This window comes from Zeus faber (assembly GCF_960531495.2).
Source record: "Zeus faber genome assembly, chromosome: 17".
Lineage (NCBI taxonomy): Eukaryota > Metazoa > Chordata > Actinopteri > Zeiformes > Zeidae > Zeus > Zeus faber.
Window position 1 is genome coordinate 28993757 of NC_137204.1, and position 12238 is coordinate 29005994.

General features: G+C 45.7%; 1 protein-coding gene across 1 annotated transcript in view; it reads left to right on the forward strand.

The window, feature by feature from the left end:
* The window catches only part of palm2akap2 (PALM2 and AKAP2 fusion), a gene marked incomplete at its 3' end in the record, with an annotated part of 105378 nt that extends 102293 nt beyond the window's left edge, over positions 1 to 3085 (forward strand). The window contains exon 14 of the mRNA XM_080017724.1: positions 2921 to 3085. Within this exon, the coding sequence (XP_079873850.1) occupies positions 2921 to 3085 (165 nt within the window). The remainder of the gene's footprint in view (positions 1 to 2920) is intronic.
* Positions 3086 to 12238: the final 9153 nt, after the last annotated feature.

Below are 12238 nucleotides of genomic sequence, written 5' to 3' on the forward strand. Positions count from 1 at the left end.
GCTGCTTCACCTGTTTACCTGTTCACCTGTTTACCTGTTCACCTGTTTACCTGTTCACCTGTTTGCCTGTCCAACCCCGCTACAGCTGTGCTGACAGACCTGGGTCAGACCAAAAAGGGATTCAAGGGAGTTTTATTAGTGCAGATTGGACACACTAGGTGGGGTACATATGATATTACATTCTCAGTCAATCTCAACCTATTTCACATCAAGGAGCCTCAATTTGATCCTTGTTAGGCCATGGACCCCATTTGATGAGATTTAGTCCCTGGCACCCCACTGTGACAGGATTGTCTCCTAGATTGTCTCCTAGCTCCTACACGGTCTCCTATTATAGCTGTTTGACAGTCCCAGACTTCATTCTAGATCCCAGTCTGTCTCCTAGCTCCTAGATGGTCGCCTAGCTCCTAGACTGTCTCCTAGCTCCTAGACTCTCTGAAACTGTCTTCTGGCTTCTGGCTCCTAGAGTTTCTCCTAGTGCTCCAAGATCCTCTCCTAGCTCCTAGACTGACTCCTAGCTCCAAGACTGGCTCCTAGATTGTCTCAAAAAATGTTATTTCGTCAGCCAACGTCTGTTTTTCTTTGTTTTTTCTAAAAAATAGGAGAAAAAAAGAGAAAAGTTTGGATTTCATTGTCCGGGTGTAAGTCCTTCTGTCCATTGTTTCTGATCCCAGGTCTGTTGCTGCTACACACTGCTTCACCGCTCTGCTCTGTGGTGTGCACGACTACCCCCCCCCCCCACACACACACACACACACACGCACACGCACACGCACACACACACATCCTAGTCAAAATGTGAAAAGGAGAAGTTACAATATAATATAAACAAACTTTTTTCACCAAACAATAAAATGCTAAACCAGGGTCCGTTAAATGTCTCCAATTCATTTTTATGGATATTTATGTTACTAAATAGTCATGAAATAGTCTTGAATTTGAATTTATAGGGTCTTAACATTCATTGAATGGCGTGGAATTAGAGTTGATGACTTAAAAGTCGTTAAATTGTCTTCAATTCATTGAATTATGGTTTTCCAGATCTTCTTCATCTGGAACATGTCTCCATTTTGGAAGACGTTACAGATAAATCCCAGGATGAAGGGGGAGGATCCACGTACGATGTGACGTGATGTTTAAGTTACAGTCACAAGAGCGCGACATTGTAAAGTGTTTGTCAGCACGGCATATAGTTTCCCTGCAGGGATCAATAAAGTGTTATACTGTATATATATTTAGGAAATAAGTTCATTTAAACCTAACCTTGTTCAAATCTAATCTAGTTCAAATAAAGTCATTTAGTTAGGTTAACTAACATATTGTAATATATTGTATTATTGTATTATATATTATTATAATACTAATAAATTACTAATACTAATAAATTATATATATATAATAAAGAATATTATTTTTTCCTCCTCCAAGACACATCAAATACTGATGGAATGAGGGAAGTACACAAAATACGAAAAGAAAATCAATGAAAATGTTGGTTAATATCCTTATAACCATTAGGTATCAACACCAACAAATACCAAAATACATGAAAAACAACAATAATTCGATTTCACTGATTTATCCCTGCACTATTTTTCTATTTATTTGTTTTAATTTCTGCCGCTGCACAATCTCCATTCTATTCACATTATTTGTTTGGAAAAGGGGTCGTACCACAATCCACCCTTTCTGAGTAATCGTAATAATTATCATAATAGTCGTAATAATATTATTGATAATAATAATAATAATAATAATAATAATAATACATTTATAACCATAATAATAATTATAAAAACTATAATAATAATACACCTCATGGTGCATGACGTACAGTGCATCAGGGTGACATCACTAGGAAAGAAAATGAGTATATTAATAGAATTACAGAGAAAAAAAGGTTAATATATTTTGGCGTGCACAAGCATGGAAATGTGTCTCCCTCAGATGGCGAAAAATACATTTAGTAAAAAGGCAGTATGAGAAGTATGAAATGTGGTTCAACATCCTTCCGTCTTCGTTGGCTGTTGTCCCAATGAGCTGCCTCCAAATTTCCCAAACATCTCTCGGAGCGACGCATCGCAACGACATGAATATGATTCACACACTTTCGCGGATGCAAACCCAAGAGGCCGACAGGCAATTTGGAACACACGTTGCCCCAAAACCCCTCGTGTTGCCTTTGACGTCAAGCGCTTTGGTGCGCCCAAACCGAGCGGGCCGCTGCGGCCGCCGAGCGCGTCCTCTGAAAGACCCTAAAGGAGGGAACTCAGCGGGAACGAGCCCGAAGCCTTTGAGGCGGAACGCATGAGGTTTGCAGCTCTGTGGTGTGTGTTGGTTTGTGAACGCACTGCGGTGTTATCCCCCACGCGGCCGAAACCACCGTGGCGCTGCAGGTGCCCATTGTTTTTTTTTCAATAGTCGACCAGTCGTCGGGTGTTTAAACTGAGTTGCTCTACGTTGTACAACGATGGGGACACTCCCGTTTTTGGGCGATGGAAATCTCCAAGGAGCTAGGCTAGCTGATCCCCTCTGCGGCCATGAATTCACACAGTTAGCATGTAGCCCCTCGCTATCGTGGTTCTGGACACACGGGCACGAAATTGGTGTTGACCTTCTCGTCTGTATCTGGGTAAGCAAACTTTCCCCAAAAACTGAAGTATCCCTTTATATTTAGCCATAAGGTCAGTGAGGTTGCAGAGGAAATACATTAAAAAAAAACAATTAATCAAGATTTCAAAATAATAAACATAAGAAACTGCTTAGTTTGATGAATTCAAATGAAAAAATGTTTTCAAGTGTAAATTTTATTGTAAACTAACAATCGGACGACTAGTCAACTATTTTGTCGGGTTTGGCTCCGCCCACCGGGGAGGTTCCTGCCACTTCTGATTGGCTGCTCTGCTTTGTGGATTGACAGGTTCTGGAGGCCACGCGCGTCACCAGGAGGAAGAGCAACATGGCACTGAAGTGGGAGGCCGGCATCTACGCCAACGAGGAGGGACAGGAGGGCGAGGACGAGGAGGAGGAGGAGGAGGAGGAGGAGGAAGAGGAGGAGGAGGAGGAGGAGGAGGAGGAGGAATAAGAAGGGGGGACATTAAGTACAGGGGGAATGGATGGAGAGACTGGAGCGGAACCACAGAAGAGGAGGGAGGAGCAATGACGACCATCAGTATTTATTATACTCAAAGTACTCAGACGATGGTCCCCCGTCTTGACCCGTGGGGCGTGGTCTGTGGAGACGATGCACCGGCTTGCGATTGGTGGACTAAGCGTGGGTTAAAGGCCAGACCAGTGGGCGTGGCCAGTAGGCGAGGCCAGTGGGCGTGGTCAGTGGGTTAGGCCAGTGGGCGTGGCCAGTGGGCGTTGGTAGCGGAGCGTGTAAGTGAGGAGTTGTTGAAGTGTGGTCGAAAGAAGGTCCTGTTGGTCGGCTGCGGCTATTTGAAAAAAGGAAAGTGACGTAGCCTCCAAAAGGAATGACGGAGTCAAAACCAAGGAACGGAACCAAGATCCAGACCAAGAGCTTGCATTCTTTTTGTTTTTTTTCGGATAATTCTCCCGACGGCTTTAGTTTTTCCCACCCCTGCGCGAGGGGGTGTGATGTGATGTGAGAGTGTGATGGACGCATTTTTTTTCCCCATAACCAACCGAGAGAAAGTGAGGATGGAGAAAGGGCGTGGTGTGTTGGGACCAGGCTGCAGAGCACAAGCTCCACCCGTCTCATCCCACCCAATGGTGATGGCATTTCAAGGATCTAGTTTTGAAGTACCTTTGGTTTCCTCAGTGAGGGAAGCAGCAGGATGAGATGGATGGGTGGATGGGTGGGTGGATGGATGGGTGGGTGGACGGGTGGATGGATGCATGGATGGATGGGCCGATGGGTGTATGGATGAGATAGTTGGATGGATGGGTGGGTGGACGGGTGGATGGATGGATGGGTATATGGATGAGATGGATGGATGGGTTTATGGATAGGTGGATGGATGGATGGATGGGTGGGTGGATGGGTGGATGCATGGGTGGATGGATGGATGCATGGGGGGGTGGATAGGTAGAAGGATGGCTGGGTGGATGGGTGGATGGATGGGTGGGTGGATGGATGCCTGGGTGGATGGATGGATGCATGGGGGGAATGGATGGGTAGAAGGATGGCTGGGTGGATGGGTGGCTGGATGTAAGGCTTCCACCAACCATGAATTAGTCCGACAAGTTGCATCATTATTTAATATTTAAGGAAGTTCTGAGTAGTTTTGGTCTGATAGGATCTGGTGCGATGGGGTGTTGTGCCGCTAAATATTGAGGTATTGAAATACTGACAGGTTGTACTTAATAACTGTAATACCAGAAGATAAAAAATACTTTATATATTTTATATATATATATATATATATATATATATATAGTATTATATTTATATATAATACTATATATATATATTACCAAACTGTTGAAACGTATCCAACAAGAAAACCACAAAGAGATGAATTAAAATCTGCAACGGGACGATTAAAGGAGCAGTCGTTGAGGCCGGAGCTCTGGTCCGAGTGTCTCGTCCTCCCTGACCCCCTGAGCTACGGTGGCCTCCAACGGGCAAAAAGTGTCAACCGCAAAATGAAAAGGCAGCTCATGAACGGTTTAAAGTGGTGATGCCCCTTTAAAGCCACATCACACAAGGCACAGCCGCATCCCTGGAGGTTGGTTTTAAACAGAGCACCGGTGGAATGTCCCAAAACGTGTACAGCCCGTCGGCCCATGGGGGTCGGGCGGAGATCGTCCAGGTGCGGCGCTGGGTGGGCGTGTCTTCCCGGAACAGTCCGCACCGGACCGGACCGCGGAGGCCGCCTCCCCCCTCGACCGGTCTCCGCTCCACTCAGCAGCAGAAACCCCCGTCGCTGTGTCCTGGTCCGTTTGGTGCAACGGCCGTCGCTGCTTTAATGTTGATCTCCGACGCTGCTCCCTGCTCCACTAACACCTCCATCCACTGTGGAGTCACCGCAGAACCATCTACTACCGTAGGGTCACGGGTAGGGTGGAGTATCCGTTCAAAAATATTTGACATTGATAAATGATGTGGACTTTGTTTTTCGGGTTCCTTGGAAACAGGTTTCTTCTTTTATCGATAACCAATGTCATTATTTTTATAGACAGTATAAACTTCGTATGTATATGTGGGAGACACCGCCTCGAAACTTACCCTCAACGCTCTGCCCCGCGCCGCAAGCAAACAGCACAACAAAGAAAACTAAAGGAAATGGCAGAAGGCGTGACGCTGCTGACCGCACGAGGCCTCTGCCTTGTCTGCCTTCTTGGCGTTCTCTGCCTTCCCTTCGTTCTCTGCTTTCTCAGCGTTCTCTCTGTGTTCATTCGGGATTCTCTCGCCGTCACCCAACGGCCCACAATCCATAGAGAAGGGAGGATGATGAAAAAGAGGAAAACGTCAATGTCAATCAAAGTTTTGGTTAGGGTTATTTTATTACTATTATTATTTTTTTAATTATTATTATTATTATTAATAATAATAATAATTATTATATTATTATTATTATTATTAATATTAATATCATTAATACTATTATGCTTTTTTTATTATTATAAAAATCACTTATTTGACCTCTGCTTGATCTGCGCAGCCGGATGGAAGCAGACGTTCCGTCATTAAACTGAGATGAAACTGTTTGAAGGTGAAGGTGTGAGATTTCACTGGGTGACTGAGGTGTGTGTGTATGTGTGTGTGTGTATATATATATATATATATATATATATATATATATATATATATATATATATATATATACATATATATATATATATATATATATATATATATATATATATATATATATATATATATATACATGTATACATACAGGTATTTATCTAGCTAGGCCTCGCTAGCTGAGTATAAAGTTTGCTGAAAAAAAAATTGGGGGGGGGATTGCTATACCAGAACAGTGTCACCGTCAGGGGGTAAACTGCTGGTCACACCTTTTCAAAGCTCTTCCTTCGTCTATTTAAGAAACCTGTTTGCGTGTAATGACTTTATATATATATTGTTTTTTTTCCACTTGGTTCATACATCAAAAGCCAAAGTTCTTCGACAAAAAAAAACTACCGACGAGGCGATGACTCTGGATCCCAGCGGAATGTTCAGCATGTTCAGGCTTTGTCAAGCGGTTTGAAAACCTGCTTCTTCCTGTCCCACCTCGCCCCCTGCAGCAGGGGTTCTCAACTGCTGGTTCTTGAGGCCCAACAGCGGGTCACGGATCCATTTCCATGTCATCACTCCATGGACGTACGGGTCGACTTCTTCCATCGCTCGGGACCCCCTGCCCCGAGCGGGCGGGGGCTGGGCATCAGAATTGGACCGGGTCCGAATGGATAGGACAAGGCCGTCGAAAAAATGAAAACGAACAGATATTTAAAGATAACGGGGCCGTCCCGTATGGAAGACGGACCGCAGGAAACACAAAGTCCAGCTCAGGACACCACAGACTTCAAGAATGAGGCTTTTAACCACTTTGGGATTGATTTTTCATGTCTGTCTACTTTGACGTCCAATGGGAGGGATTCTGTTGGTTGGGGGCTCAGCAGTCAAGGAAGAAAACCTCAAAAATGCAAAAAGGCCGGAGGCCGCCCGCCCAGTAGGACCGCCCGCCCGGTAGGACCGCCCGCCCGGTAGGACCGCCCGCCCGGTGGGACCGCCCGCCCGGTGGGACCGCCCGCCCGGTGGGACCGCCCGCCCGGTGGGACCGCCCGCCCGGTGGGACCGCCCGCTCGGTCGGGCCGCCCGCCCAGTAGTCCGCCCGCCCAGTAGGACCGCCCGCCCGGTGGGACCGCCCGCCCGGTGGGACCGCCCGCCCGGTGGGACCGCCCGCTCGGTCAGGCTGCCGCCCAGTAGGACCGCCCGCCCAGTAGGACCGCCCGCCCAGTGGGACCGCCCGCCCAGTTGGACCGCCCGCCCAGGAGGACCGCCTGCCCAGTGGGACCGCCCGCCCAGGAGGACCGCCCGCCCGGTGGGACCGCCCACCCGCCCGTTCCAGGTTGCATTGCAGCGTAGCTGTCGCGTGTCCGTCAGCAGCCAGTCGACGTGTCTGGTTGAAGTGTCCTTGCACCCAGACATGGAAGGCGAGCCCTTCCTGCCGCCGCCGAACCGTTCGAACGAGGGCATCGACAAAAACAACCCCATAGCCCTAAAACGTCGTATTTGCAGTGGTGGTCCCACGGGGCTTCCCGAGGCGAAGGGGGTTTGGGGAAGAACCGCGACGCACGGGAACTTAATTGAAATGCTTCTGTCGGGGACGGTGTTGACGACAACCTCTGAAGCCAAACTCAAGAAGGAAAAGCCAGGAAGCTGTGAGTCCGTAATGCAGCGTTTCCCCCTCACGAGCGACAGGTGGAGCGACAGAACCACGGACAACAACAGACGGACGGACGGAACGACAGACAGATAGACGGACGGAACGACAGGCAGGCAGACGGATGGAACGACAGACAGACGGACGGAACGACAGATGTAAGGAACGACAGACAGACAGATGGACAGAACAACAGACAGATAGACGGACGGACAACAGACAGATAGACGGACGGAACGACAGACAGATAGACGGACGGAACGACAGACAGATCGACAGACGGAACGACAGACAGACAGACGGACGGAACGACAGACAGATAGACGGACGGAACAACAGGCGGGCAGACGGATTGAACGACAGACAGACAGACAGACGGACGGAACGACAGACAGACAGATGGACAGAACAACAGACAGATAGATGGACGGAATGACAGACAGATAGACGGACGGAACGACAGACAGACAGATGGACGGAACGACAGACAGATAGACGGACGGAACGACAGGCAGGCAGACGGATGGAACGACAGACAGACGGACGGAACGACAGATGTAAGGAACGACAGACAGACAGATGGACAGAACAACAGACAGATAGACGGACGGACAACAGACAGATAGACGGACGGAACGACAGACAGATAGACGGACGGAACGACAGACAGATCGACAGACGGAACGACAGACAGACAGATGGACGGAACGACAGACAGATAGACGGACGGAACAACAGGCGGGCAGACGGATTGAACGACAGACAGACAGACAGACGGACGGAACGACAGACAGACAGATGGACAGAACAACAGACAGATAGATGGACGGAATGACAGACAGATAGACGGACGGAACGACAGACAGACAGATGGACGGAACGACAGACAGATAGATGGACGGAACGACAGGCAGGCAGACGGATGGAACGACAGACAGACGGACGGAACGACAGATGTAAGGAACGACAGACAGACAGATGGACAGAACAACAGACAGATAGACGGACGGACAACAGACAGATAGACGGACGGAACGACAGACAGATAGACGGACGGAACGACAGACAGATCGACAGACGGAACGACAGACAGACGGACGGACGGAACGACAGACAGATAGACGGACGGAACAACAGGCGGGCAGACGGATTGAACGACAGACAGACAGACAGACGGACGGAACGACAGACAGACAGATGGACAGAACAACAGACAGATAGATGGACGGAATGACAGACAGATAGACGGACGGAACGACAGACAGACAGATGGACGGAACGACAGACAGATAGACGGACGGAACGACAGGCAGGCAGACGGATGGAACGACAGACAGACGGACGGAACGACAGATGTAAGGAACGACAGACAGACAGATGGACAGAACAACAGACAGATAGACGGACGGACAACAGACAGATAGACGGACGGAACGACAGACAGATAGACGGACGGAACGACAGACAGATCGACAGACGGAACGACAGACAGACAGACGGACGGAACGACAGACAGATAGACGGACGGAATGACAGACAGATCGACGGACGGAACCCCAGGCAGGCAGACGGACAGAACAACAGACAGATAGACGGACGGAACGACAGGCAGGCAGACGGACGAAACGACAGACAGGCAGAAGGATAGAGAGACGGACAGACAGATACACAGAGCAACACAGGCAGACAGACTGACAGACAACTGGACAGACAGAGAGATGGACAGGTAGGCAGGCAGACAGATGGACAGCTGGACAGACAGGCAGACAGACAGACGGACAGACCTGCCACTGCCAGTGATGCTCGTGTGGCGTCAGAGACCTTTCCACCAGAGGAGCCCAGTGGAATCTGACGTCTTTGTACCTTCGATTTGCCGTCAATCCTAAATATATAAAACCACTCATTTACACACGTTGCCAACACAGATTTTCTTTGGATACTCATACCGTATATTTGTTTTTTGCTTAGTTGCTAAAACGTCTGTTCAAGTGTTAAAGTATAAAACTAAAGCTATCGGGTCATTTGACGGGAGAGTGAATGGGCGTGGACCCAAAACCAAGCATCACTCTGTGACTTATGTAGCCTTTCGGTTTCATGTCCCATGTTGCGTTGCAGAGGTCGTTTTTATTTATGGTTTTTAAACGCTGTGGGCTTGTTCCGCCACCGAGCAGCAAAGCAAAGCTGTTTATTCAGATTTGATTTGATTTTATTTCTTTATTGTTTTGTTTTGCGTGGTAAAGCAATCCTATTTTATTTTAACCTCCGTTCCTATGTTAACCACTTGTATTGCTCATATTATACTCATTTATTTTATAGCATATGTGATTCTCACAGTTATAGACCATATATATATATATATTTATATATATATATATATATATATATATATATATATATATATATATATATATTTATTTATCTGTGTGTTACAAATATTTTCTCATTAAACACAAAACTGTTATTGTGACTGGACTTCTTCCTTCGCACAGTTTGGGGTTTTTTTTTGAGGGGAACTTGGTGTTTCTTGGAATCTCAGTTCAAAAATAAGAAAAGTGGAACACCATGCTTGCGGGATACTGAACGCCTGACAAAATTAGGCAGAAATGATATGATTCAAGTAAATTCCAGTATAATAATATTTAATATAATAATTACAAATACAAACTTAATTCTATTCATTTTTCTACCAAAATGCATACATTTTATTCCACCCAATTACAAAGTAAATTACCTTTTATTTATTTTATTTTATTTTTTGTTTATTTAAAAAAAAATAAAGCCCAATAGCAACTCAATGTGCTCCACATGAAAAGCCAACTAAAATAATTACGCATGCATGTTGAAAAAAACAAGAACTAGACGTGTGAAGAAGTGTGCAGCATGATAAAAATCGAATTACATTTTAAGATAAGATAACATTTGTATTAATCAGCAGAGGGAAATTCAGCTCACACCAGCAAAAAAAAGCAGTGCCAGTCAAGAAAGAGATCAAAATAAAACTGAGATCAAAATAAAAAGAACATTTAAATAATCTTGAGCCTTTTATTGCTTTTTTTTATTCCACTAAATAAAAAGTTTGGTTTGTCAGAAGCAGCATGTAAGAACAAAGCTTGGGCATCAGAAAGTATCTAAAAATGATAGAGACAGGAAGTAAGATACTAGAAACAGAACGTGAGACTAGAAACAGCAAGCAAGGAACTAAAAACAGCAAGTAAGAGAAGCGTAAGCAACTAGAAAAAGGAAGTGAAAGATGAGAAACAGGAAGTGAAATACTAAAAACAGGAAATAAGATACTAGAAACAGGAAGGGAGCAACGAGAAACAAGAAATAAGGGACTAGAAACAGGAAGTAATCGAGGAGTAAGCGACTAGAAACAGCAAGTAAAAGACAAAAAACAGGAAGTGAAATACTAGAAACAGGAAGCGACAGATGAGAAACAGGAATTAAGGGGCTAGAAACAGGAAGTGAGATACTAGAAACAGGACGTTAAAAAACAGGAAGCAGGAAGTAAGAGAAGAGTGAGCGACTACAAACAGGAAGTAAAAGATGAGAAACAGGAAGTAAAATACTAGAAACAGAAAGTAAAAGGCAAGAAACAGGAAGCGAGATACTAGAAATAGGAAGTGAGATACAAGAACCGCGAAGTGAGTAGGGATTCAACATGGCGACGCCAGCTGCACGAATTAAACACCAACAGTCTGCTCCAACTCAGACATATAACAAAGTGAATTGAAAAATAAATATATATAAAAAAACACTACGCACACTACGCAAATCCAAAGTGGAGGACCTCAAGGATTATATTGATTATTATAATTATTATAGCAAGCATGTGGTGCAAGTGGACCAGGACCGGAACAATCCAGTGAAAAGGAAGAAGGCAGACTCAGCAACAGACACAGACGATCTAATCCCGAGTGCTGCAGAGGTGAGTGTCTTGGATGAGATCAACAAGAAGCTGGACATGCTCGGTCCGCTTCTCCGAGGCTTTACCGAGCTCAAAGCCAGCCTTGATCTCCTGCACCGCACGGGCGGCGAGATGCAAAAAGACATTGTGGACCTAAAAACCTCCGCGAAGCGTCTCACAACGGAGAAAATTAAATAAAATAATGAATGAGACTATCCTGGATATACAATCCAGAAGTATGCGGGGCAACCTCATCTTTTCTGGGATCCCAGAGAACAACACTGAGTCCCGCACTGCCCTGAAACTCCAGACGGACACCGTGAAGCGGTTTAAAGCCTCGCTTTTGACAGATAAAACACTGAACCATTTCTTTCCCAGAGAATGGACTTCCTTCATTGAACTGAATGACTCTCCAGAAAAATCACCATCCTTACTCTGGGAAACAGCGAAGGCAGTTCTAAGAGGTAGTATTATTTCATTCTCCACTCACAAGAAAAAGAAAGGACAAGAATACCAAAATAAACTCGAACAACGACCAAAGGAGTTGCACTCCTAACAAGCCCACTCATCCACTGAGCAAATCCGAAATGAGATCCAGAAAATTACTTCTCACTTGATTATATCATCCGTCAAAAGACACGATTCCTCATGCAACGAACAAGAGCTAATTATTTTGAATTCAATGACAAACCAGGTAAATTTCTTGCCAATCAACTGAATCGTGATAGATAAAAAACACTAATTACAGCCATCAAAGATCCACAGGGTAGGAAAACATACTAAGACATTACATTACATTACATTGATCAGACGCTTTTATCCAAAGCCACTTACAATTGTTCAAACAGCGACGGACGCAGCCATCAGGAGCAATGAGGGGTTAAGTGTCTTGCTCAAGGACACTACAGCATGCTAGCAGGAGGAGCCTGGGATCCAACCAGCAACCTTTAGATCACTAGACCACCAGCTCTACCTC